A 27434-nucleotide genomic window follows, 5' to 3' on the forward strand; every position below is an offset into this window, starting at 1 on the left:
TGGGCCTCCTTTTCAATGGCGAAGTGCCCTAGCTCGGAGCCGTGGAGGGTCTTGGAGAAGAAATCAACAGGGTGCCCCCCTTGGTTGAGGGTAGCAGCGAGGGCCACCTTGGAGGAATCACTCTCCACCTACAAGGGGGAGTCCTCATCCACAGCCTGCATCGTGGCATCCGCGATGTCTTGCCTGATACGGGTAAAGGCTGCCTGCACCTCAGGTGGGAAGAGAAAAGTTGTGGCTTGGGCCAAAGGGCGGACCTTGTCCGAGAAGCGAGGGACCCACTGCGAGTAATAAGAGAACAGGCCCAGGCACCTGCGGAGGGCCTTTAGTGTGGGAGGGAGGGGTAACTCCATTAATGGGCACATCCTTTCTGGATCTGGGCCGACGACTCCATAGGCCACGATGTACCCCAGGATGGCAAGGCGGGTGGTGCTGAACACGCACTTCTCATTGTAAGTGAGGTTCAGCTCCGCGGCCGAATGGAGGAATTTTTCCAGGTTAGCAGCGTGGTCCTGCTGGTCACGGCCACAGATAGTGATGTTATCCAGGTATGGAAATGTCGCCTTCAGCTTGTGCCGGTCTACCATGCAATCCATCTCCTGTTGCAAGACGGAGACCCCGTTTGTGATCCCAAAGAAAAACCCTGCAGAACTGGTACAGGCGCCCGTCTGCCTCAAAGGTGGTGTAGAGCTTGTCCTTCGGGTGGATAGGGATTTGGTGATATGCCAACTTCAGGTCAATCGAGGAGAAAACCCGGTAGCGGGCTATGTCATTGACCATGTCGGCGATCCTCGGCAGGGGTAGGCATCCAGCTGGGTGTACCGATTAATGGTCTGGCTGTAATCCATGACCATCCTCGGCTTACTTCCCCCTTTGACCACCAGGTCTTGGGCTGTCCAAGGGCTGTTACTGGGCTCTATAACACCTTCTGCCAGGAGTTGCCGCACCTCCACCTTGATGAAGTCCCTGTCTGCAGCGCAATAGCAACTACTTCTGGCGGCGATTGGCTTGCAGCCTAGCGCAAGATGTGGAAAGAGTGCCGGTGGGATGATGCGCAGTGTAGAAAGGCCACAGGTTGGCCGGGGCTTCTAGGTTGGCATGCTGTGCAATGTGAGTGGAGGTTGGGGCCCCCCGAAGGCAAGGGTGTCACTCCGCAGATGGCACTGGAAATCCAGGCCCAGGAGGAGTGGTGCGCAGAGTTTGGCATGACCAGGATCCTGAATCCTGTGTAAGTCTCCCCTCCCACCGTTATATTGACCAAGCAGTGCCTGAGGGTACCAACAGTCTTATCCTTGGCGGCGAGGGTGATCCGCAGGTGGTGGGGTGGACCTTTAACCTTACGGAATGGGCCAAGCTTGGGTGAATGAAGCTCTTGGTGCTGCCACTGTCCAACAGGCACTTTGTTACTTGCCCGTTGACTCGCACGTCCATCATCAAGCACCCAAGATCGTGGGGGATGTCCCTGTTCAGTGTGGTGATGGCCAGGACCATCTTGAAGTCGGAGTCGTCACTATCCGGAGGGATGGAGAGCGTCAATAGGGTGGCCTGGTCATCGCCCATGTTGACCATGTTGACATCGGTCGTGAGATGCATCGTGGTAGCCGATGGGACCCGGAGGTGTGGGGAGCGTTGGTAGGGCGGCCTGGTCATCGCCCATGTTGACCACATCGTTCTTTTTTTAAATATTTTAAATTTTTCACGCTATGAACCATATTAATCAAAATACACACAAACATTTCCCTCTTTAATATACAGTGTCATTTTCTCCCCTTTTCCCCCTCCCTTCCCTCCCTCCTTCTCACCCCCCCCCCTCCAAACCCATTAAACGTTCAAGATATACAATAAAATAAACCCATTAAACAATGTCATCACACAATGAAAATAAACAAGAAAATTGTGTCATCTACTTTTACACACTGGGTCAGTTCATTTTGTCTCCTTCTCATTCTATAATTTTAGGGGGTGGAGGTCCACGGTAGGCCCTCTCTGTGGTGTTCCATGTACGGTTCCCAAATTTGTTCAAATTATGTGACTTTATTTTTTTTAATTATATGCTATTTTTTTCCAATGGAATACATTTATTAATATCCATGTACCATTGCTGTACTCTCAGGCTCTCTTCTGATTTCCAAGTTACGTTATACATTTTTTTTTGCAACAGCTAAGGCTATCATAATAAATCTTTTTTGCGCTTCATCCAGTTTAAGACCTAGTTCTTTACTTCTTATATTACTTAGAAGAAAGATCTCTGGATTTTTTGATATGTTGCTTTTTGTGATATTATTTAATATCTGATCTAGATCTTCCCAAAATGTTTTCACTTTCTCACATGCCCAAATTGCATGTACTGTTGTTCCCGTTTCCTTCTTATAGTGAAAACATCTATCTGATAATGTTTGATCCCATTTTTTTAACTTTTTGGGCGTGGTATATAGCCTGTGTAACCAATTATATTGTATCATGCGTAACCACGTATTTATTATATTTCTCATAGTTCTGGAGCATAACTTTTCCCATATTTCATTTTTTATCTTTATGTTTAGATCTTTTTCCCACTTTTGTTTGGGGTTATAGCTTATTTCATCATTTTCTTTCTCTTGCAGCTTGATGTACATGTTTGTTATAAATCTTTTAATTATCATTGTGTCTGTAATCACATATTCAAAGCTGCTTCCTTCTGGTAATCTCAGTCTGCTTCCCAATTTGTCCTTTAAGTAGGTTTTCAGTTGGTGGTATGCAAACATTGTACCATGAGTTATTTCATATTTGTACTTCATTTGTTCAAAAGATAATAAATTATTTCCCAAAAAACAATTTTCTATTCTTTTAATTCCTTTTCTCTCCCATTCTCTAAAGGAAAAGGAAAATCAGTTGATTTTGCGTCAATAATAATTTTGGTAGTTGGTCATTTGTTTTCTTCCTTTCTACGTGAATCTTCTTCCAAATGTTGAGTAGATGGTACAGTACTGGTGAACTTCTATATTGCACCAATTTATAAAGTATATGTTCTGGTACCTTCTCCTCTATTTTATATAGCTCTATCTTGGTCCAATCTGGTTTTTCCCTTGTTTGATAAAAATCTTAATTGTGCTGCTCTATAATAATTTTTAAAGTTTGGTAGCTGCAAGCTACCTTGTTTGTAACATTCTGTTAATTTATCTAACGCTATCCTCGGTTTCCCCCCTTTCCATAAGAATTTCCTTATTATTCTCTTTAGTTCGACCATGTCATTCTTAATGTCGTCGGGGCCCCTCCGTGTCATGCGCTGCCTGGCCCAAGATGGTGGCGGCATGTGGGGAGCCGCTGCGTGGCTGGCCTTCTTCCCCAGCCATGTCCACTGCCAGCAGCAGTGATGTAGTTACATCAGCCGGAAGTGACGTCACACCGTGATCCAGAAGTGATGTCACTGTAGTTCTCAGTGAGCGGCACCGGTGAGCGCGGGGGCTGGTGCAGATGCTTGGGGAACATGCTGTGACGGTCACTGGTGGGGTCGGATGTTGCGCAGTCGAAGTTGGGGAAGGGGAAGTCGTCGCGGGGACAATGACACCGCTTGGCATGCGCACATGAGGGGGGTCTGTGGGGGAGGGGGGGTCTGCGGGGGAGGTGGGGAGGTCATAGAGGGCCGCTGAGCTGCCAGCAGGTTTAGAGAGGCACACTTTTGCAAAGTGGCATTTCTTGCTGCATCGGGAACAATACCAGTTCCTAGCTGGGCAGTTTTGGTGCGATCATCGATCTGACCCACACCAGGACCCACAGTACTTACAGGGGTGCTGGGCACCTGCCGCAGCAATGTTCTCCTCCCCAGCTCGGCCTGGGGCTGCAGTTGCAGAATGAGAGGGCCATGAGGGAGCCTGGGTGAACCTGGAATGAAAGGCTTTGATGTGCAGTGCTGCTGCTTCCAGGGTTTGGACCACTTCCACAGTCCTGGTTAGGGCATAGATGTTGTCTTCCAGCAGCTTCTGTCGGATGGCCCTCGAGCGTAGCCCTTGGACGAAGGCATCCCGGATCAGCCTGTCGACCTCCTCTGCACCTACCCCAGATTCAGCCAGATACGGTCAGGCCAACTCTCGCGTGTCCCAGGTAAGACTCAGCTGTCTCCCCGGGTTGCTGGGCTTGGGTGTTGAAGAGGTACCTTGCACAGACCACATTCATGGGGGGCTTGTACAAGTTCTTGAGAGTGTCCATTGCGCTATTGTATGCGGAGCAGTCTTTAGTTACCTGGAAGGTGCGGGAACCCAGCTTTGACCGGAGTAGGACCAACCTCTTCCGATCGGAGTCCAGGATGTCACCCTTGTGTGCCTCGATGATTGCTTCGACCACATGCTGCCAAATCTCGAAGCGTATCTGGGCTTCCAGGTGGCTCCCTGTGCACAGGAGTTTTTCCATAGCCGCCATGGGAAAATTTTGTGGATTAAATTGTGGTGCACTGTTAGCCAGAATCAGACACACACAAAGATAAAGACTGTATAACAGACTTTAATCCACAAAGACTTCCACAGAGCCAGGCTGGCTGTGGCTGCAGCAACTCTGAGTGAGGCCTCAGGAGGCTGGTGCAGGCTTATAATCTCAGAGGGTGATTGACACCCAGCCGGGTGGGGCTTGATCCATTCAGGCCGACTGATTGAAAGCCGGCCAGGTGTTGTACTGTCCTCTTACATTCCTGCAGGTACAGAGGTTGCTCCCTGCAGTAGGCCGGTGGTGTACCACCACAAGGGTGGTTGGAGCAGTCTACACCAAGATGGCGCCAGGCACCTTCTCCTTTCCCTCAAGAAAAGTGCCCATTTGCGTGAATTATGAAAAGCTGCCGGTCAGCGCCGCAACTTCCGGTTCCCAGCAGCGGGAACAGGGAGCACCTTTAAAATCTGGCTGTCATGGACAAATCGCTCCTGGGGGCAGATTTGCTGGTTGACCTGAAGGGTCGGAAGCTGTTCCACACTGAAACCTTTCAAACGTTCCCTCTCAGGAGCCAGACTACCTGCACTGTACCTGGACTCAGTCATGTTGTCCAGCGACGAGTACAGCAGGCTCCTTGCCAAATTCCCATCACTACTCAGACCACAGGTCACCTCGACCATGCTGAAGCACTCAGTGCGGCACCACATCATCACTCAAGGGCTAGAAGACTATCCCCGAACAAACTCCACCTGGCCAAAGAGTACAGGTGCATTGAAGAGTTCAGGATTGTCCACAGGTCCAACAGTCCCTTGGGTTCAGCTATGTTTTTACCAAGATCCTGTAGTTTTCTCATGTGTAAGGGATTGCAAGTTTGCAAGTCATTCTGTTTGTGGCTTTCTGGCTGTTGTTTAACATTTTTATGCAGTCTCTTAGCAACATCCTTAAATCAAGATTACAGATAGTTTCTCAGCCATGTTAAAGATGATATGTTTTTAGTTTAGTTCTTTTGTTCTGCGAAATGGATGGATTGGAAAAGTTCCGACAATTTCTATTGATCGTCTAACAACATTTTAACAGAGGTATGAAAGGTTTTGTTTCATGAAAAATGCCCCTTTGTCAAAGCAGATATTCCATTTTCTATAGTTAATCAATTTTTGAGGATTTGGATGCGGATGGGTATTGAGAGGATAGAGGATTGTTTTGAAGCTGAAAGATTTGTAGCATTTGAATGAATGAAGAATAAATGTAATGTGCCAAATAATACTTTCCTTTGCTATTATCAAGGCATTTTTGATTGATAAAATAGGTCCGAGTTTGATGATGCTGTAGTGAATTGGAGTTATTCATTCGTAATAATCATGTAAGTAAATTTATTTCTGTAATGTATAATTTACTTCAAAGGAAATCCCCAAAAATAGGGATACATAAATCGAGATTAAAGTGGGAAGTGGATTTAAACAGACAAATAAATGAGAAAGATTGGATGAATTATGCAAGAATAACATGACAAAAATTATAACTGTTGGGTGAGTTCAATTTTTTGCATCAAGTATATTTGACTCCACAAAAACTAAATAGATTGAATCCTGCATTATCAGATTGATGTTTTAGGTGTGCATGTGAGATCGGATCTTTTATGCATTATTCCACAGGCAGTGTCCAAAAATTAAATATTTCTAGTTGGAAGTTGGTAACTTTTTGGAACAAATTGCAGGGGTTAAGTTCCCACAGGATCCAATGTTATTTTTTATTGAGTAACATTAAGTTTATAAGACCTAAATTAAAATTAAATGTGTCAAATTGAATTTGTACAAATTGCCTTACCAGTTTCTAGGATATGTATAGCAATATCATAGAAATCAGATGCAAATTTAGGCTTGGAAAGATGGCATGCAGAACTTCGCAGCTATATACCACTTGAGAAGATTACTTAGAGTTTATGAAATAAATATCATGTATTTTGGAAAATTTGGCACCTATATTTACAAAATGAGGGGTTGTATGTTTAATAGACTCTCTGAAGACCTTATTTCTTGGTAATCTCCAATATTAGACTTTATGATATAAATGCTTTATTCCCTTGGCATTCTCTGATCCTTTTATTTTCTATTTTCTTTTTGTTTATCTTTCCAGGGGTTTTGGGGGTGGGGGGGGAGGTGGGAGGTTGTACTCCAGCCACCCATTAGTGTACACCTTTACTGTTGGCTTATCTAAATAACTCAGTTTCATCATGGGCCAGATGCCCAGCTCAGAACAGTAAAAAACATTGATGTATACCACATTTCTCTCTGTCTCTTGGTGCAAGTCCCCAACATCACTCCAGGCCAGGTCACTACTGTGGACATCACTGGAGGAGTCATGGGTGAGATGAGCACTAAAGTTGAGCTGATCGACTAGTATTTGCAGAGAGTTGCACCTCTGTTGGTACAGGGAATCTGGAGTATGTTTGAAAGTCCCTGTCTGTGAAGTGTGAACAAATGCAGGAGCATGTGGAAGCTAGGTGGCCACAGATATCAGAGTCCAACCTGGGTCCAATGTGAATATATAGTTGTTATAGAGAAATTAAGTTTAATTTGACGTCTTCCCATTTGTCTCCCATGTGTTCAATAAAGTTATCTTTGTTGCATCCCTTGTGTCCAGACACATCTCTCTGTGAACATACCAAACCTGATATTATTCCAAATACAACCACCTTTCAAAATATAAATAAAAATAGAGCATGAAAAGTCAAAGTAAGGCAGAGTCTTTGGTTCATTGATCATTCAGTAATATGATGGCAGCGGGGAAGAAGCTGTCCTTGTTCTGATGAGTGCTCATATTTGAAGAACACCGCAGAGCCCACCTCACTGTCAAAAGACAAAGGAGGAAAAACCCAACACCCAACCCCAACCAACCAATTTTCCCTTGCAACCGCTGCAACCGTGTCTGCCTGGCTCGCATCGGACTTGTCAGCCACAAACGAGCCTGCAGCTGACGTGGACATTATCCCCCATAAATCTTCGTCCGCGAAGCCAAGCCAAAGAAGAAGCAGAGTGAAGAGGCATAGCCTGGGTGGTGGGGGTCCTTAAGGATAGAGGTTGCTTTATTAAGATACTGCTTCTTGTAGATGTCCTTGCTGGAGCCCATGATGTCACAGACCAAGTTTACAACCCTCTGGAGTTCTTGTTCTGAGCACCTCCATACCAGGCAGTGATGCAACCGGCCAGAATACTCTCCACAATACACCTGTAGAAGTTTACAGGAGCCTTTGGTGACGTACCTTACAAAGTACAGCCACTGGTGAGCCTTCTTCGTGATTGCATTGATGGGGTGCGGGGTAGCTCCAGGACAGATCCTCAGAAATCTTGACATGCAGGAATTTGAAGATCAATACAGCAACCACATTGTTGTACACATCACCTTGAACCATGCCACCTTGATTCCATTTTCTGAGTCTGGTATGTTTGCAAATTAGTGCAGTGGATCATACAGATGTAAAAGAATTCCCTTGCAGCAGCCTTAATACATTTATTTCAAAGCTCTCCAAAGAGCCATAACTTTTATTCATGAGAGATGAAAATATAACCTGGCTCACCTTTCACTGAATATATAACTCTGGACTGGTGATTGTGAAAGAAACAGTAGAAAACACTGTCACAACATACAAAATGCTGGAGAAGTCAGCGGACCAGAATCCTTCATCACGACTGAAAGTGTCAAGGAGAGAGAGCCAGTATGGGTGGGGTAGGATAGGGATCAGTGAGGGATTGGTGAAGCAGGGAGAGGTGACAGATCACAGGCAGTTGAATGACATATGAGATAATAGGAGGGAGAAGCAAAAGTTAGGGAAGCTGAGTCAAACTGAATGGGGGTGGATGATAGGTGGGGTGAAAGGTTGAGAATGTTGACATCTGAGAAGAAAAAGATACAATGGTATAATGGGAGATCAGATGGAATTGAAAGAGAGCAGAGAAGCAGACTGACATTACAAATTAAAGATGCTGCAGAGAGATTTATTGGAATGATTCTCTCATGGTACTACCTTTTTAAAGAGGGCAGTGTATATTTTCCCTTCAGTGTGTAAAACTTTGAGCATCTCCAGTGACATGGATCAAGCAATAAAACAAAAAAGGAATTGTTTTCACTGTTCTCAACAATAAGTCTGTGTAATGAACCATCACCGTCTAGTTGCAGATCAAGCAGGATTATGTAATTAGTTACAAATAAAACTGGTGGAATTTAAATTTCTAAAAATGTAGACATACAGCATGGTAACAGGCCATTTCTGCCCACGAGTCCAATTTACAACCAATTAACCTATATCCCTGATAAGTTTTGAAGAGTGGGAGGAAACCAGAGCCCCCATGGAAAATCCATGCAGACACAGGGAGACAGTACAAACTTCTTACAGACAGCGTGGGATTTGAACCCTGGTCCCAATCGCTGGTGCTGTAAAGGTGTTGCACCAACCGCTACGCCAACCATGCCACCCTACATTTACAGTGGCAAAAGGACAAATAGCATGGAAAATGCAATTGTTCCCAGTTTCAACCTTGCGTCCAATTGAGTGGTGCCCAAGTTGATCATTTTTAACTTGGATCATCATGTGGGATCTCTTGCAATTGCTTTATTGTTGAATGTTGCAGCTAGGGAACTGAAAGTTTTTAAAGTAGTGGAGAGCATATGAGATGTCATGGATGTAGGTGGGAAGGGACTGAACCAAGGGGAAAAAAATAGAGTTGATGATGAGTAGACAATTCTCAAACCTACTTCAATGAAGTCAAAATTGTACAAGGCAACTTTTGCCAAAGAAAGGCAAACTGCAGATGCTGGAACACTGGAGCCATACACAAAATACAGGAGGTACTCAGCAGGTCAGGCAGCATCCATAGATGGTCGACATGTCAAGCAAAACCCTTTATTCAGACTGGCAAGAAAGAGAGCAGAAGCTAGAATAAAGGTAGGGGACAAGGGAGGAGCATGAGCCAGCAGGTGCTTGGTGAATACTGGTAGCAGAGAGAGGAAATGTGGAAAAAAGGAGCAAGGAGGTGGTGAGGAGGAGGCAGAGGGCTGAGCAAGATGCCCTCTGCTAGGCAAGGTCTGGATTATAGAATGAAAGGAATGGGATAGGGAGCTAGAGGAAGGAATGTATGTGGTAGGCAGATAGAGAGGGTGGGAGAGGAGAAAGCGATGGACGAATTGGGCCTGAAGGATCATGCAAAACAAGGGTGGACCAGAAAGTGGAGAAGTCAATGCTGATGCCATCTGGTTAGAGACTACAAAGATAGACTGTCAAGGTGCTGTTATGATTTGTGTGTGGCCTCAATTTGGCAGTAAAATAGGCCATGGACAAAAATGTCAGGATGGAAATGGGAGGAAGAATTAAACGGTTAGTTATTGGGAGATCCTGTCTGTTGTGCTGGATAAAGGTGCTCACAGAATTGATCCCCTAGTCTGTGTCCAGTCTCCTTGATGTAGAAGAGATCTCAGCAGAAGCACTGGATGCAATTAATGACCTTTAGAGATTCACTTAAAAGAGCTGTCCAACGTCTGGAATGGTGTGAGGGAGGAGGTGTAGTACTTGCAGCAGTTGCAAGGATAAGTGCTGCAGGGGCGATTAGTGGGAAGGAATGAGTAGATGAGGGAGTGATCCCCGTAGAACTTAGAGAGGGAATGGTTGGAGTATGATGTGTCAAGTGATGAGTTGACGGATATTACAGACAATATATTTGATGCAGAGGGTGGTGTAGTACGTAAGGGCAAGGGCAGAAATGCAGGAAATGGAGATATGGGTGAGGGCTGCATTGAGAGCAGTGGAGGGGAAACCGTGTTGACTGAGTGGTGCAGTCAGAATAAATGTAGATAGGCCTTTTCCACTGAGGGAAGCTAAAATACAAACCAGAGGACATGGATAAAGGGTTAAAGGGGAAATGTTTAGAGGAAACATTAGGGGAACTTCTTTAAATAGAGAGTAGTGGGAGTGTGGAATGAGCTGCCAGCTGAAGCAGACTCAATTTTAACATTTAAAAAGAATTTGGTCAAGTACATTGATGGGAGGGCTATGGACTGTGTGCAGGCCTGTGGGACAAGGCAAAAATATAATTCGGCACAGACTAGAAGGGCGTCCTCATCATGGGAACAGATGCAGCAGAGGTGGAGGAACTGAGAAAGAGGTGTAGTCCAAGTAACTGTGGGAGGCAGTGGGTTAGTAAAATATGTCAGTAGATTGTCAGACAGAATCGAGAAATGGAAGAGAGGTACTGGAGATGGAGAGAATTAATTTGAGAGCAGGGTGGAAGAGACAGCAAAATTGATAAAATGGTCAAGTTCATCATAGGTGTAGGATGTAGCACCAATGTAGTCATCAATGTGGCTGAAAAAATTTGGGGAGCGTTACCAGTATAGGCTTGTTCCACAGTCAACCAAACACAGTCAACTTTTAGCTACAGGTTTGATCTGGAGGAAATGGGAGGAATTGAAAGAGAATGTGTTGAGGGTGAGTACCTGTTCTGCCAGAGGAAGGTGGTAGTAGAGGGGAACTGATGAGGGTTATTATTAAGGAAGAAGCAGAGAGTCTTGAAGCCTTCCTCATAGGGGGATTGAAATGCAGAGATTAGACATCCATGGTGAAAATAAGACAATCAGGTTTAGGGAATTGAAAATTTTTAAAATGGTGGAGTGTATGTTAGGTGGGAAGGGACAGTTGAGATATGATGTTAAGAGTTCGCTAGGGCAGGAGCAGGCAGAAACAATAGGCCTACCAGGGCAATTAGGTTTGTGAGGAGGTAGAACCAGACAGTATGGGTTTGGGAAACAATGAGGTTAGATGCTGTGCAAGGGAGATGACTGGAAATGATGAGATCAGTAATGATATGGGAGACTGTGGCCTGATGCTTATTAGTGGGGTCATGATGAAGGGGTAAGAGGAGGTGTCTGAGTGCTCCTATCTGGCTTTTGTGGGGTAGAAGTTAGTGCACTGGATGGCAACAGCACAACCCTTGTCAGTGGATTTGACGGTCAGCCTGGATGCAAGTGAACCAGTATTTGCTGAAAAAGAGAGAGAATCTCATGAAAAGATTAAATAAACAAAGGTAGGTTGGAAAATCAAAGTCAGATAGAGTTTGAGAAGTACTTTGCTTTTTATACAAATTAGTTTCTTTCAAATAAACCTTCACCTTCAATCAATCTCATGCCTGCCAATGCATATCACTTTGCACATTATTACAACTGAAGGATCCAATTACATAATCAAAATAACGTGGGTCCCATTCACACAATGCTTTTAAACTCAATGGTGACATTTCCTTGCTTGTTTTGAACTCACCTGGACCTTGTGTCGTGCACTCCCCACAGGAACATTAATTATACCATTGTATAACATCGCAAGAAAGGTGAATTAGGATTTTTTTCTTTGGAATGTAGAAGAATGAGGGGAGTTTTGATAGTGGTATTTAAAATTATTAGTGGTGCAGTCAGAATAAATGTAGATAGGCCTTTTCCACTGAGGGAAGCTAAAATACAAACCAGAGGACATGGATAAAGGGTTAAAGGGGAAATGTTTAGAGGAAACATTAGGGGAACTTCTTCAAATAGAGAGTAGTGGGAGTGTGGAATGAGCTGCCAGCTGAAGCAGACTCAATTTTAACATTTAAAAAGAATTTGGTCAAGTACATTGATGGGAGGGCTATGAACTGTGTGCAGGCCTGTGGGACTAGGCAAAAATATAATTAGGCACAGACTAGAAGGGCAAAAGAGTCTATTTCTGTGCTGTAATGTTCTATGGTTATTGGTTTAATAGCCAGTACTTCCTTTTCTGAATTACTGCACATCCTGAGAAGACTGAAGCAGGCAAGGCTACAAGCCACCTTTATGACAACTTTCAAGAGCGTCTTGTCTGGGTGCATCACAGTGCGGAACGATTGCTGCAGAGAAATGGATCAGAGGTCAATCTATAGGACCATAAAAGTGGTAGAGAGGATCACAGGAGTTTCCTTTCCCCCATTGACATGATCTCCTGAGATTGTTTTCTGAAGAGGGTGTGCAAAATTATTGAGGACCCCTTCCACCCTGCACATAGCATCATTCAGCTGCTGCCATTGGGGAAGAGATGCAGGAGTATCAAAGCCAGCACCACCAGACTGAGGAACAGCTTCTTCCCACAGGCAGTGAGAATGCTGAATGACCAAAGAAACTGCTCACACTAACCATCTGAGACTCTCATATTCATGAAACATTTATTTATATTGATGAAATACCTTGTCCTGCATATGCATGGTTTGTCTTGTCTGCATGTTTTGCACCAGGGATCAGAGTATGCTGTTTTATCAGGTTGTACTTGTACAATCAGATGACAATAAACTTGACAGTAGACAGAAATTCTGGTAGTCTAGCACCACTAAAGTTCCATAGATGATGTATACTGGAGTTTTAATGTAACCATTTTAAATTTTGCTTCTGAACATTGAAAAAATGCTAGCAATTTTCTTTTTAAAACCTTTTATAAGTTAGCCTTTAACATTCTCTGTGATTTTATTTCACTCAAATTCAAGTTCAAGTTTATTATCTTCTGACTGTTGAAAGGCAAAGGCTTGAAAAGGAGTGACTCAGCAGATAGTAGTTGATTGAGTAATTGAGGTCAGGTAACCCAAGCATCACTTTAATAATGAGGAACTTTGTTACATCAAGGTAGTGGTCTGAGTCAGAGTCAGAGTGGAAAGGCTTTGGCTCAGGAGGCATTGGCGAATAGGGGTTAAGGTGGTGGTGCAGGAGTTGAAGTAAGGGGCATCCATTTCAAAGAGCAAAAATGATTCAGCAGGTGGGTACAGGTCACGTGTGAAAGTGAGGCCATTTTGGCAAGACATCACAGAAAAATTAACCAGGATTACAGGAGTGGCCTTCACAGGTGACCCAGAGCTATATAGGTAATTTTATGGAAATAAGCAACAAACTGAATAAATATCAAATCTCATTTATAAAAATAGCACTGGCTGTAGCAAAAAGAAAATTGTGATCACTTGGAAGTCTGACTCCCCTCTACTTGTAGCACAATGGACTGCAGAAACGAACAGCTGAATACCAAAGGTGAAAAAAAATCACATAAAATTGAAAGAATAAATATGACATTTTTGTAAAGATCTGGCAGCCATACCTGGACCACATAGGGGCCCAAATACACTAATAAAAAGAAAAAGGACTATAAATGCAACTATTATATATATTTAAACATGGTTTCCCCAGTGGTATTCTATATATTTAAAAGATATACAAGCTCTGATGGTTTGTGGATTCGTATGTATGGAAGTGGGGAGGGAGGGACGGACTGTTTTGTTTTTGTTTGTTGTTGTTTGAAAGAAAAAGCTTAATAAATTGTGATATTGAACATTTTATTATGCATATTTTTTGAAAAACATCAAAAATGAAATATTTAAAAAAAATAATTGGTGGGTGCACTCCAAAAGCTGGGTCTATGAACCCTGCAACAGGCTGGCTATGGTAATGAAGACTCATGCTCCTGAACTAATTCAAACCAAATTCTTTAAGTGTACCTACAATAGCAACAATCAGACAATGACAAATTGTGCAAACATTTAAATTTAATTTATGATAATTTCCAATATTATTGTGTTTTATTTTTACATTGTTGACAAATAAAATTATCAGCATCATTTTAAAAAGCGAATGAAGTGCAGGAAGAAACTCAATTGCTTGAAATTTCCTATTCACACAAAGGATATCCTCCATCATGATGAATGACAGTATCATTCGTTAAATGAGATGGATACACAGGGCATTAGGCAAACTAGGGAATCGCCTAGGGTGCAGACCTCAGAGTGGTGTGATGTCTGGTTTTAGACCTGACAGTCTGGCTTTTGACTTTGAGGCATCCTGGAGTTCCTATGTTTCTTCATTGGGTATAAGTGTAGAAGTTCAGTGTTGTTGGGGCCAGGCGATTCCCTCCCTCTCCATGCCCTATACAAGTGGTTCTCAACCTTTTTCTTTCCACTCACATCCCACTTAAAGTAATCCCTATGCCACCGATGTTCTGGGATTAGTAAGGGATTATTTAAGGTGGCAAGTGAGTGGAAAGGGAAAGATGAGAATCACTGCTCTAGACCCAATTGTTGCTTAATTATTTTGCTTGAGAAAAATTGTCATTGGCCCATTTCCTTTGGAGTTATGAAACCATGCACATATCAAGTCAATTAGATATGATTAAAACAGTGGTTTTAAAACTTTTTCTTTCCACCCACATACTATCTTAAGCAATCCCTTACTAGTCATAGAGCACCTATGGCATAGGGAATACTTAAAATGGTATGTGAGTGGAAAGAAAAAGTTTGAGAACCACTGCTCTATACCCTAGTTACAGTTTCACTGCCAGGCTCTAGTTTGAAATTGCCTCTCAGATTGGGATGCATGTGTGCTCCGGTCCTGAGCCCAGGCAGTTGTTTTGGGTCTGAATTCCTTCATGGCAGGCTTTCGAGCACACTGGTTTGAAAACTTGGAATGATTTCCAACATTGTCACTTTTTACTTTCGCCGAACTGTCGGAGAAGATTAGCTCAAGTGGAATGCCCTGACCAACATGTGGCGATCAGCGTGATCAAGGCACTGTCTGGTAAGCGAGGGGCTTGGGGAGGGCAACAGGTTAGCAGCTCCCCAAGGGATGGGTTGGGGGCAGGGTGTGCAAATGCTACATTGGCTCGGTATATCTAGCAGCTCTAATTCTCCAAAACTCGACAATGACACAACCGTCACGAACATGGAGAAAATTAAATAAATGAGAAATGCGATACAATTCAGAAATTTATATCCGGGGGGAACTTATTGACCACAGGAATTTTCTTTTTTAAGATCAGAAAATAGTTCAATAGTCTGCAAATTTCAATTCACCTCAACTTCATTATTTGTCCTAAAAAGAATAGATTAATCCATTATTTCATTGTAAAGTTATACTCATGTTCACTCCTACAACAGCTGCAGTGAATGTCATTGTCCAGCAGATGTAACAGTGTATTCCTCTTTGGTTTTCACAAAGATCCGGGATCCTACAGTCAGAAATGCAGAAAGTCCGGAGGTTGCTGGTAGCTGATGAAACAGATATATCCCAAAGGTCATCTGGAAAGAATATCACTTCAGTGAAAATGTCACTTTTATTTTGTTGTTCTCTCATTACATGAAGCACAACACCTCTTTGTTATTGGTGCAATAGCAATTCCATTCTTTTGAGCCCAAAATTATTGCTTCAAACAAGGGAAAAACTCATTTTTTTCCCCCTTCTGATCATTTGATCTTTCATTTCTTTCAGTATTAAAGCATTGAAAATTGAATTTTCTCCCAGAGTGAAGCACTTTATATCATTTCAGTTTGACTAGTTATTTCTGGGCATGAGTCACGGGAATGCTCTTGATTTGATATCCCCAACAAGCTACAAATGACATGATATCTTTTCGAGCTGAACTGCAGCTGAACTCGGACTAGGTTGTTCTGGGAATGATCATCATTTCAGGACAATCAAGTCTTCTCATCACAACAATGCATCAGGAAAAATTAATAATAGTTTGAGATGTTCCTCTCACATTACATTTATACCATGTCATCCCTAGATATTGCTCCCTAACAGATGTGCAGAAATCTCTAATTTCTTACATATTGTCCACCCAGCCATGATCTTATGCCTCACTTCCAACTACTGATCCCTCAACTGCCAAGACCTAATTCCTAATATTCTAACGATCTGATCCCAAGGGGCTTATGAAAAGGAGTAGTGAAAGGAAACCAGACTAGTACATCTGATAAAATATTGAGGGGGACTTGTGCAGGCAGATGAACCTGCCCATAACGTTGATGGGTAGGGTTAACTGTATAAAAATGAATGTGATGTCAAGCCTGCAATACCTCTTTCAATCTTTACTCATGCCATTGCCCCAGAGTTTTTTTTTTAAACACTCAACGAATGTGTTAGGCAATTTCTTTGGAGAGGAAAAATGGCTGGAGTTTCGATGGAGAAATTAATTTGGGACTATCGTCTGTGGGGGGCGGGGGGGGGAAATGAGGCTCCCAGACTTAAAAAAATACTATTAAGCAGCCCAGTTGAGTTTTATTGCTTTGCTCTTTGAGGGAGATGGTATGCTCGCCTGGGCACAAATTGATCTTAACATGGTAGGAAAGAAGATGGCAGGAGAGTCTATATATAAGTGGGACAGAAAATTGGTATCAGGGAAATCAGACAATCCTATACTAAAACACATAATTCAAATATGTCAAAAGATAAACCAGATCATTGGGCTAAAAGTGGTGTTGTCCTGTAAAATGCCCCTACCCAGAATAAATGATTTCCTATGACTATGTGTAACAAGATCCTGGACACCTGGTGCCAGAAAGGGATCAGGTGTATACGAGGGGCAGCTCATGTTATTCGAACAATAAAAAGCAAATTTGATTTATCAAGTAAGATCTTCTGCTATCTTCAATTAAGATCTTTTTTGAGGGATAATTTAGGCCTCACTATGGACCTGCTGGTGTGTAATGATATGGAGGCTCTAATTCGAAAGGGGATCACATGCAAATTCACTTCTGCTATGTATCTCCTGTTCCAAAATGAGGGCCTGAAACTGGGCAAAGATGGGAGTCAGACTTTGGAACAACAATTCATGAGCGGTGCTGGTCCGACTTGTGTCGTGATAGTATGATAGCAGTCATTAATGCCAGATATAGGCTGGTGTAGTACAATTTCCTACAGCAGCTATATCTTACACCGCAACAATTAAACAAGGTAAAATTAGAAATCTCAGTATTGTGTTTTAGAGGCGGCGTAGAGATAGGAACCTTTGTACATTCATCCTGGCTATGGACCACTATGAGACAATTTTGTGTAGATTTTGGGAAAAATAAATCACAGCGGTGGACTTGCTACAGGACCTAGAGCTGTTCCTGCTAGGGAATATCATGGACACAAGTTTGAGATTGTCCAAATATCAAATTCAATTTGTAAAGGTCACCTTGGCTGCGGGCAGGAAATGTATAGCAGTTACCTGGAAGTCTGACTCCCAACTGAGCACCACACGTTGGAGCATGGAGATACAGAGCTGTGTTCCCCTGGAGAAAATCATCTACAATCTGAGGGGGAGGTATGGCACATTTGTTGAAGTGTGGCAATTGTACTTGTAGTACATTGGAAAGCAGATATGATTATAAACTCTCCCCCCCACCCCCCCCTTCCCTTTTTTAAATAAAAGGATTGGTGGATGGTAAATTCATGCAAGTCCTGAAATGTCAGGACTCTGAGGCCTGGTATTGTTTCTTTCTGTTTTATTTTTTTCAGTGCACTTTAGGTTGCTCAGGTATATTCTTGGGTTATGTTGCCATTGGATTATTTCTATGCCCCGTTTGCAACCATTGATATTTTGATGTTTTTTATTCTCTTTTCTATTTGTTCATTGATTTATCATTTTGGGTGGGAGGGGGTGATGGGCGAAGGGCAGGGGAGTGGGGGGGGAAGACTCAGTATATTATATTCTGTAAAAGGGGACGAATGTTCACCTGTGTTGTTTGAAATGCATGAATCTGCAAAATCAAACATAAAATATTCAAAAAAAGTACATCTAATAAAGGATAGAGGGACCGGGCAGAGGGTAGGCGGCTGCGGCCCCGATCCGGGCAAGAGAAAAAGGGAGGCGGCGGCCCCGGCCTCGGTCGAGTGAGGCAGGCGGAGGCCCTGGTCCGGGCAGAAAGTTGGAGGCGGCGGCCCCGGTCTGGGCACAGGGAAAGCAGCGGCGGCCCTGGCCCCGGTCCGGGCAGAGGGTAGGCGGCGGCGGCCCCGATCCGGGCAAGAGAAAAGGGGAAGCGGCAGCCCCGGCCTCGGTCGAGTGAGGCAGGTGGAGGCCCCAGTCCGGGCAGAAAGTTGGAGGTGGCGGCCCCAGTCCAGGCACAGGGAAAGCAGCGGCGGACCTGGCCCCGGTCTGGGCAGAGGGTAGGCGGCGGCAGCCCCGATCCGGGCAAGAGCAAAGGGGAGGCGGCGGCCCCGGCCTCGGTCAAGTGAGGCAGGTGGAGGCCCCGGTCCGGGCAGAAAGTTGGAGGCGGCGGCCCCGGCCCCGGTCCGGGCAGAGGGTAGGCGCGGCAGTCCCGATCCTGGCAAAAGCAAAGGGGAGGCGGCGGCCCCGGCCTCGGTCGAGTGAGGCAGGCGGAGGCCCCAGTCCAGGCAGAAAGTTGGTGGCGACGGCCCCGGTCCGGGCACAGTGAAAGCAGCGGCGGCCCCGGCCCCGGTCCGGGCAGAGGGTAGGCGGCGGCGGCCCTGATCCGGGCAAGAGCAAAGGGGAGGCGGTGGCCCTGGCCTCGGTTGAGTGAGGCAGGCGGAGGCCCTGGTCCGGGCAGAAAGTTGGAGGCGGCGGCCCCAGTCTGGGCACAGGGAAAGCAGCGGTGGCCTCGGCACCGGTCCGGGCAGAGGGTAGGCGGTGGCGGCCCCGATCCGGGCAAGAGCAAAGGGGAGGTGGCGGCCCCGGCCTCGGTCGAGTGAGGCAGGCGGAGGCCCCGGTCCGGGCAGAAAGTTGGAGGCGGCGGCCCCGGCCCCGGCAGAGGGTAGGCGGCGGCAGTCCCGATCCGAGCAAAAGCAAAGGGGAGGCGGCGGCCCCGGCCTCGGTCGAGTGAGGCAGGCGGAAGCCCCAGTCCAGGCAGAAAGTTGGTGGCGACGGCCCCGGTCCAGGCACAGGGAAAGCAGCAGCGGCCCCGGCCCCGGTCCGGGCAGAGGGTAGGCGGCAGCGGCCCCGATCCGGGCAAGAGCAAAGGGGAGGCGGCGGCCTTGGCCTTGGTTGAGTGAGGCAGGTGGAGGCCCCGGTCCGGGCAGAAAGTTGGAGGCGGCGGCCCCAGTCTGGGCACAGGGGAAGCAGCGGTGGCCTCGGCCCCGGTCCGGGCAGAGGGTAGGCGGTGGCGGCCCCGATCCGGGCAAGAGCAAAGGGGAGGTGGCGGCCCCGGCCTCGGTCGAGTGAGGCAGGCGGAGGCCCCGGTCTGGGCAGAAAGTTGGAGGCAGTGGCCCCAGTCCGGGCACAGGGAAAGCAGCAGCGGCCTCGGCCCCGGTCCGGGCAGTATGGACCGACCTATGGACTCCTCCAGCCCGGGTAAGAAACCTGCATAGGAGAAGGCCACTCCGATATAAAACCTACGACCCAAGGACCTCGCTGCCATGTCCCAGCTTGCTTGGCCATGGCACACGAACCATGGGTGTAAAGGGTGGGGCCAGTACTGCGCGCACTGCACTCCACCTAAAAGCTCCTTTGCGCAGGCCCAAGGACAGGTCCATGTCCTCCCCCTCCACGTCCTCCCCCTCCACGTCCTCCCCCTCCACGTCCTCCCCCTCCACGTCCTCCCCCTCCACGTCCTCCCCCTCAAAAGATGCTCACAAACTCAAGCTAGCATGCTGGAACATCAGAACCATGCTAGACAAGGTTGACAGCCACCGACCTGAACGTCGGTCTGCCCTCATTGCACACGAACTCCTCAGACTTGACATCGACATAGCCGCTCTCAGTGAAGTCCGCCTGGCAGATGTAGGCAGCCTCCAAGAACGCACTCTACTGGTCTGGCAAGCCTTTGGATGAATGACGCCGATCTGGTGTAGGCTTCATGGTCAAGAACTCCATTGCTTCCAAACTCGAAAACCTCCCGACAGGCCACTCGGACCGGATCATGTCCATGCGACTCCCCCTTCAAAACAAGCGTTGCATCACTCTCATCAGTGTCTATGCTCCAACCCTCCAGGCGGAACCAGCAGAAAAGGAAAATTTCTACACTGACCTGCGCAACCTCATTCAACGCACCCCTACAGCCGACAAGGTTGTCATCCTTGGCGACTTCAACGCTCGCGTCGGTAATGACTCAGAAACCTGGCCAGGAATCCTGGGCAAGCATGGTGTCGGCAAGTGCAACGACAATGGGCGCCTTCTGTTGGAGCTCTGCGCAGAACAGCGGCTTGTCATTACAAACACCCTTTTTCAGCAGAGGGACAGCCTTAAGACCACCTGGATGCATCCCCGATCCAAACACTGGCACCTCCTGGACTACGTCCTGGTGCGAGAAAGAGACAAACGAGATGTGCTCCACACCAGGGTCATGCCCAGCGCGAAATGCCACACTGACCACCAGCTGGTTCGCTACAGCTCAACCTTCACTTCAAGCCAAAGCCCAGGAACAGTAAAGCCCCCAGAAAGAGGTTCAATGTTGGAAACCTGCAGTCAGACGAAGTGAGAGGAAACTTCCAGGCAAACCTCAAAGCAAAGCTCGAAGATGCAATCCGCCTCACGGTCTCGTCCCCTGAAACCCTCTGGGATCAGCTGAAGACTACCATACTGCAATCCATTGAAGAGGTACTGGGCTTCTCCTCCAGGAAAAACAAGGACTGGTTGACGATAACAGCCAGGAAATCCAGGAGCTGCTGGCAAAGAAGCGAGCTGCCCACCAAGCTCACCTTACAAAGCCGTCCTGTCCAGAGAAGAAACAAGCCTTCCGTCGCGCATGCAGCCATCTTCAGCGCAAACTCCGGGAGATCCAAAATGAGTGGTGGACTAGCCTCGCCAAGCGAACCCAGCTCAGCACGGACATTGGCGACTTCAGGGGTTTTTACGAGGCTCTAAAGGCTGTGTACGGCCCCTCACCACAAGTCCAAAGCCCGCTGCGCAGCTCAGACGGCAAAGTCCTCCTCAGCGACAAGATCTCCATCCTCAACCGATGGTCAGAACACTTCCAATCTCTTTTCAGTGCCAACTGCTCAGTCCAAGATTCCGCCCTGCTCCAGCTCCCTCAACAGCCCGTAAGGCTAGAGCTGGATGAGGTCCTCACTCGGGATGAGATATATAAGGCAATTGAACAACTGAAAAGTGGCAAAGCAGCAGGTATGGATGGAATCCCCCCAGAGGTCTGGAAGGCTGGCGGCAAAACTCTGCATATCAAACTGCATGAGTTTTTCAAGCTTTGTGGGGACCAAGGAAAATTGTCTCAGGGCCTTCGTGATGCCATCATCATCACCCTGTACAAAAACAAAGGCGATAAATCAGACTGCTCAAACTACAGGGGAATCACGCTGCTCTCCATTGCAGGCAAAATCTTCGCTAGGATTCACCTAAATAGAATAATACCTAGTGTCGCCGAGAATGTTCTCCCAGAATCACAGTGCGGCTTTCACGCAAACGATGGAACTACTGACATGGTCTTTGCCCTCAGACAGCTCCAAGAAAAGTGCAGAGAACAAAACAAAGGACTCTACATCACCTTTGTTGACCTCACCAAAACCTTCGATACCGTGAGCAGGAAAGGGCTTTGGCAAATACTAGAGCGCATTGGATGCCCCCCAAAGTTCCTCAACATGGTTATCCAACTGCACGAAAACCAACAAGGTCGGGTCAGATACAGCAATGAGCTCTCTGAACCCTTCACCATTCACAATGGCGTGAAGCAAGGCTGCGTTCTCGCACCAACCCTCTTTTCAATCTTCTTCAGCATGATGCTGAACCAAGCCATGAAAGACCTCAACAATGAAGACGCTGTTTACATCCGGTACCACACGGATGGCAGTCTCTTCAATCTAAGGCGCCTGCAAGCTCACACCAAGACACAAGAGAAACTTGTCCGTGAACTACTCTTTGCAGACGATGCCGCTTTAGTTGCCCATTCAGAGCCAGCTCTTCAGCGCTTGATGTCCTGTTTTGCAGAAACTGCCAAAATGTTTGGCCTGGAAGTCAGCCTGAAGAAAACTGAGGTCCTCCATCAGCCAGCTCCCCACCATGACTACCAGCCCCCCCACATCTCCATCGGGCACACAAAACTCAAAACAGTCAACCAGTTTACCTATCTCGGCTGCACCATTTCATCAGATGCAAGGATCGACAACGAGATAGACAACAGACTCGCCAAGGCAAATAGCGCCTTTGGAAGACTACACAAAAGAGTCTGGAAAAACAACCAACTGAAAAACCTCACAAAGATAAGCGTATACAAAGCCGTTGTCATACCCACACTCCTGTTCGGCTCCGAATCATGGGTCCTCTACCGGCATCACCTACGGCTCCTAGAACGCTTCCACCAGCGTTGTCTCCGCTCCATCCTCAACATTCATTGGAGTGACTTCATCCCTAACATCTAAGTACTCGAGATGGCAGAGGCCGACAGCATCGAGTCCACGCTGCTGAAGATCCAGCTGCGCTGGGTGGGTCACGTCTCCAGAATGGAGGACCATCGCCTTCCCAAGATCGTGTTATATGGCGAGCTCTCCACTGGCCACCGTGACAGCGGTGCACCAAAGAAGAGGTACAAGGACTGCCTAAAGAAATCTCTTGGTGCCTGCCACATTGACCACCGCCAGTGGGCTGATATCGCCTCAAACCGTGCATCTTGGCGCCTCAGTTCGGCGGGCAGCAACCTCCTTAGAAGAAGACCGCAGAGCCCACCTCACTGACAAAAGGCAAAGGAGGAAAAACCCAACAGCCAACCCCAACCAACAATTTTCCCTTGCAACTGCTGCAACCGTGTCTGCCTGTCCCGCATCGGACTTGTCAGCCACAAACAAGCCTGCAGCTGACGTGGACATTTGCCCCCTTCATAAATCTTCGTCCACGAAGCCAAGCCAAAGAAGAAAGAAATAAATGAAGAGCAGTGGGGGGGGGGGGGGGGGCGTGTCCCATATGGAACATAAAAGGTAGAAAGAAGTTAGAAGAAAAGCAAATCAGATCCTCATTTTCATCATGCCATTGATAGTTGTTACATGATGCAGCTCAGCAGCTGAATGGGAGCTGATAGAAACAGTGCAGTTAAGACATTTTTATAGGAACAGTTCTGAACATTGCAAAATACTTTGCTCATTAATACAATTAATCACTGAAAATTTAATGTTTTAAAAATGTGTTTTTTGATAAAAGAAGCAACATTTACCTTTCTATCCCTGCATGACGACAGTGTCTGTAGAGGTTCTTTGCTTCTTTTTCCATTTTCTTGGTTAATACAAATCATTTGACACCTGCTGCACAGTCCTACAATCTGTAACATATATGTATTAGTAACAATACGTGGTGCCATACCCTTTATCATCTTATTTAATTATTTATTATCTATCTTATGTATTTATTATCTTCTTAGAACACAAGAACATAATAAATCAGAGCAGGAATAGACAATCCAGCCTGACAATCCAGTGATTATTGGGGGATCAGAGATGGAGAGAGTGAGCAGATTTAAGTTATTGGGTATAACTGTCTCGAACGATCTTTCCTGGACCCAACAAGTCAATGACACTGTGAAGAAAGCATGTCAGCCCCCTCTACTTCCTCAGGAGTTTGTGGAGGTTTGGTATGTCATCGGAAACCCTGGCAAATTTCTGCAGAGGTGTGGTGGAAAGTGTGCTGACCTCTGCATCAGTCAGGTATGGGAATACCAATACCCCAGAATGTAAAGCCCTCCAAAAGGTAGTGGAAACAGCCCAGGACATCACAAGCAAAACCCTCCCCACTATTGAGTACATCTAAAGTGAGTACAGCCATCAAAGAGCAACAGCATTCATCAAAGACACACACCACCCAGCACACACTGGTCTTGCTGGTGCCATCAGGAAAGAGGTATAGGTGCCACACAACTCGCACCACCAGGATCAGGAACAGATGCTACCCCTCCATCACCAGACTCCTCAATGACAAACTCAATCAGAGACTCATTTAAGGACTCTTACTTGTGCACTTTATTGATTTTCTTTTGTTTTCTCTGTATTGAACCAGTTTGTTTACATCTGTTAACTGTTTACAGTTACTCTTTGTTTTCCCTGTGTATAGTTTATTTTTTTCACTATCAATTAGTGGTAATTCTGCCGCGCCAAGAGGATATAAAAAAATTCTCTGGGTTGTATGTGATGTCGTGTATGTACTCTGACAATAAAAAATCTGAATATGAAATCTATTTCCCTGAATCTTGAGGCGATGTCCCCTCATTCTAGTCGACCCCACCAATGGAAACAACTTGCCTCCCTCTATCTTCTCTATACCTTTCATAATTTTATACATCCCCTCTTATCTAAATTCCAGTGAGTACAGTCCCACATGACTCCATTTCTCCTCATAGATTAACCCCCTCATCTCTGAAATCAAGCTGGTGAACCTCCTCTGCACCACCTCCAAACCCAGTGCATCCTTTGTTAAGTAAGGAGACCAGACCTGCATGCAGTACTCTAGATGTCATCTCAACAGTACCCTGTACAGCTGTTGCAAAACTTTAATTCAATTAAGTTTACTATGACATTTTTTTTACAAATACCTGTTTTCTGGAGCAAGTATGAATTTCAGTGCACATGTACATTGTAAATGACAATAGACTCATCATTTTATCATTTATAATTCAATTAATAATTCACAAGCTGAGGGAAAAACACTTTTTAATCTCTTAATAGCTGTGAGGATTGTAGTGATCTGTTCGAAAGATTGCTGAAAGTGCAAATTGGGTAGAGAAATGAAAGGACTGGGACTTTTGGTGCAATCACATAATTTTCATAATTCCTGCTATCTCCTTTGTGAAGCAGGTAATTGCAAAGAAAGTACAAGAATTTATCCACTTTTCATACACCTCAGGTTTGTAAGTTCAAATGATATCAGAGTAGTTTCGAAGTTCATACATAGTTTTTCCATTTTTTAAACCAGAACTATCTCGGAATACGCAGTATTCTAGTACAAATGCAGAAATTCAAGAGTACAGATTTATTTCAAGGAGTTAAGGAGAAGCTTTTAATTACAAGGAGTGTCACTGGACAACGGGGAGGAATAGGCAAATGGAAACAGATTAATGTGATCCTCACATAAAATAATCAATCAGAATGTAAAAGATGGTTTTTGAGTCCTGTGCAGATTGGAACCACCATCCAAACTCTGTAAAAACACACAAGAGCTAGAAGAACTCAGCAGGTCCTTCAGGACTGATCTCTTTCATCAAGGTATGAACAAAAGGCAGGCAGATAACTGAATAAAAAGATGGGTGGAAGAAGGAAGAAAGAGCTGGGAAAGGAGCTCAAATGTTGATAAAGGGCTCAGGCCCTCCTGTGGTCGCTGTGGGGCCTGCTGAGTTGCTCCAGCACTTTAGTAGTTTTACTGCAATCCCAACATCTGCAGACTTTTGTGTTTCAATCTAAACTTTGTGAAACCTTTAACTGTTAGGTCAATCCTTTTGACAGATCGTGCTCAAAAATTGTGTGTGTGTGTATAATTTAAGTAAGTGCTTTAGAGCTTGTAAAGTTCTGAATGGAACTTGTTTAGTTCAAGAGTTTATGAAAGGCACGCCCTAAACGTTTAGGTGAATATAACCATCCAGATAAAAATGTTGCTTTACCTGAAAAGGAGAAGAAACACCATCTATAATGATCTCAGTCCATTCATCTTCCTCATATGGTCTCATTGTACTTATCACTAGGTTGGCTCGGAAACAATGAATGAGTTCCTCAGTTGTTAGCGCTGCAGCAGAATTAGAATCACATGTTCCACCTCTGTCACAATTGCAGAAGGACAATTATAATTAACAATATCCTGAAATTACAAGTAATCATCTGGAGAAATAATGTAAATAGCAGCTTCTACAAATATGAATATTGAAAAAGAAAAGGCAAAATTTGCCCAGAGTATCACAGAAAACAACCATCACATAAATGGTCATAATAAATTTGGTAAAATTTGCTAAAATTACATAATGTCTCTTCTTCACTCAGAAGATTTCACTATTTTGACAGATTTTGTGATATCTTGGGAGTTCAGTTATGTGCATAAAGATTTCAGATTTTTTTGTCAGGGTACATACACAACATCATAGACAACCCTGAGATCCTTTTTCCTGAGGGCAAGGCAGAATTACAATTTCTTATTAGTGCAAAAAAACTGAAGTACTCAACTTACACATGTAACAAATAAAGAAATGAAAACAAAATGACTGTGCAATACAGAGATGAAAAAGAAATCAATAAAGTGCAAAAGTATGAATCCTTCAATGAGTCCCTGATTGAGTTTGTTGTTGAGAAGTCTGATGGTGCAAGGCTAACAGCTGTTCCTGAACCCAGTGGTGCGAGTCTTGTGGCACCTATGCCTCTTTCCTGATGGTAGCAGCGAGAACAGAGTGTTTGCTGGGTGATGTGGATCCTTGACGATTCCTGTTGCTCTCTGATGGCAGTGTTCCCTATAGATGTTTTTGATGGTGGGGAGGGCTTTGCCTGTGATGCCCTGGGTTTTACCCTTGGGAATATTGGTGTCCTCATACCAGACCATGATACAGCCTGCAGGTATCCACCACACATTTGTAGAAATGTACTAAACCTCTACAAACTCCTGAGGAAATTGAGGCACTGTTGTGATTTCTTTATGATGACATTAGTGAGTTGGATCCAAGAAAGATCCACTGACATAATGACTCCCAAGAAGTTAAATTTGCTCACCCTCTCCTCATCCCCCAATAATCAGTAGATTGTACACCTCTGGTTTTCCCTTCCTGAAGTCAGCATTCAGCAACCTGATTTTGGTGATACTAAGTACGAGGTTGTTGTTGGTGCACCATTCAGCCAGATTTTCATTCTTCCTCTGTATGCTGACTCATCACTCCTTTTTATATAACCCAATACCATTGTATCATCAATGAATTTGTAGATGCCGTTGTTGTACTGAATCACACAGACATTAGTGCATAGAGATTGGAGCGGGGGCTAAGAATGCAGGCCTGTGGTGCTCTGGTACTGATGACAACTGTGGAGCAGATGTTCTTACTGATCCCTCACAGATTGTGGTTTGGAGGTGAGGAATTCCAGGATCCAATTACACAATGGGGTGTTGAGACCAAGGTCTTGGAGTTTTGAGAGGATGATGGTGATAAATGCTGAGATGCAGTTGATAAAGAACATCCTGATGTTTGCATCTTTACTGTCCAGGTGTTTCAAGGGCTTTGTGTACAGCCAGTTAGATGGCATCCGCCGTACTCCAGTTTCTATGATAGGCAAATTGGAATGGATTCACGTGGCCACTCAGACAGGAGCTCATATGCTTCAACACCAGCCTCTCAAAACACTTCATC

The 27434-nt window shown here is 45.4% G+C and overlaps 1 protein-coding gene across 5 annotated transcripts in view; it reads right to left on the reverse strand.

Annotated features, from left to right (window-relative positions):
- Positions 1-13768: 13768 nt before the first annotated feature.
- Positions 13769-27434, reverse strand: part of mocos (molybdenum cofactor sulfurase) — a 156390-nt gene continuing 142724 nt past the window's right edge. Inside the window, exons 13-15 of one of the 5 annotated variants that reach the window (XM_069911833.1) lie at positions 25716-25869; positions 23286-23390; positions 13769-15458 (exon numbers count right to left, since the gene is read on the reverse strand). In XM_069911833.1, the coding sequence (XP_069767934.1) occupies positions 15360-15458; positions 23286-23390; positions 25716-25869 (358 nt within the window). In that variant the 3' untranslated portion in view covers positions 13769-15359. Of the gene's footprint in view, positions 15489-23285; positions 23391-25715; positions 25870-27434 lie in introns of those variants that run through there. The other 4 variants (XM_069911826.1, XM_069911856.1, XM_069911847.1 and 1 more) reach the window with 4 other exon arrangements.

The sequence above is a fragment of the Narcine bancroftii genome, chromosome 1 (assembly GCF_036971445.1).
Source record: "Narcine bancroftii isolate sNarBan1 chromosome 1, sNarBan1.hap1, whole genome shotgun sequence".
Taxonomy (NCBI): domain Eukaryota; kingdom Metazoa; phylum Chordata; class Chondrichthyes; order Torpediniformes; family Narcinidae; genus Narcine; species Narcine bancroftii.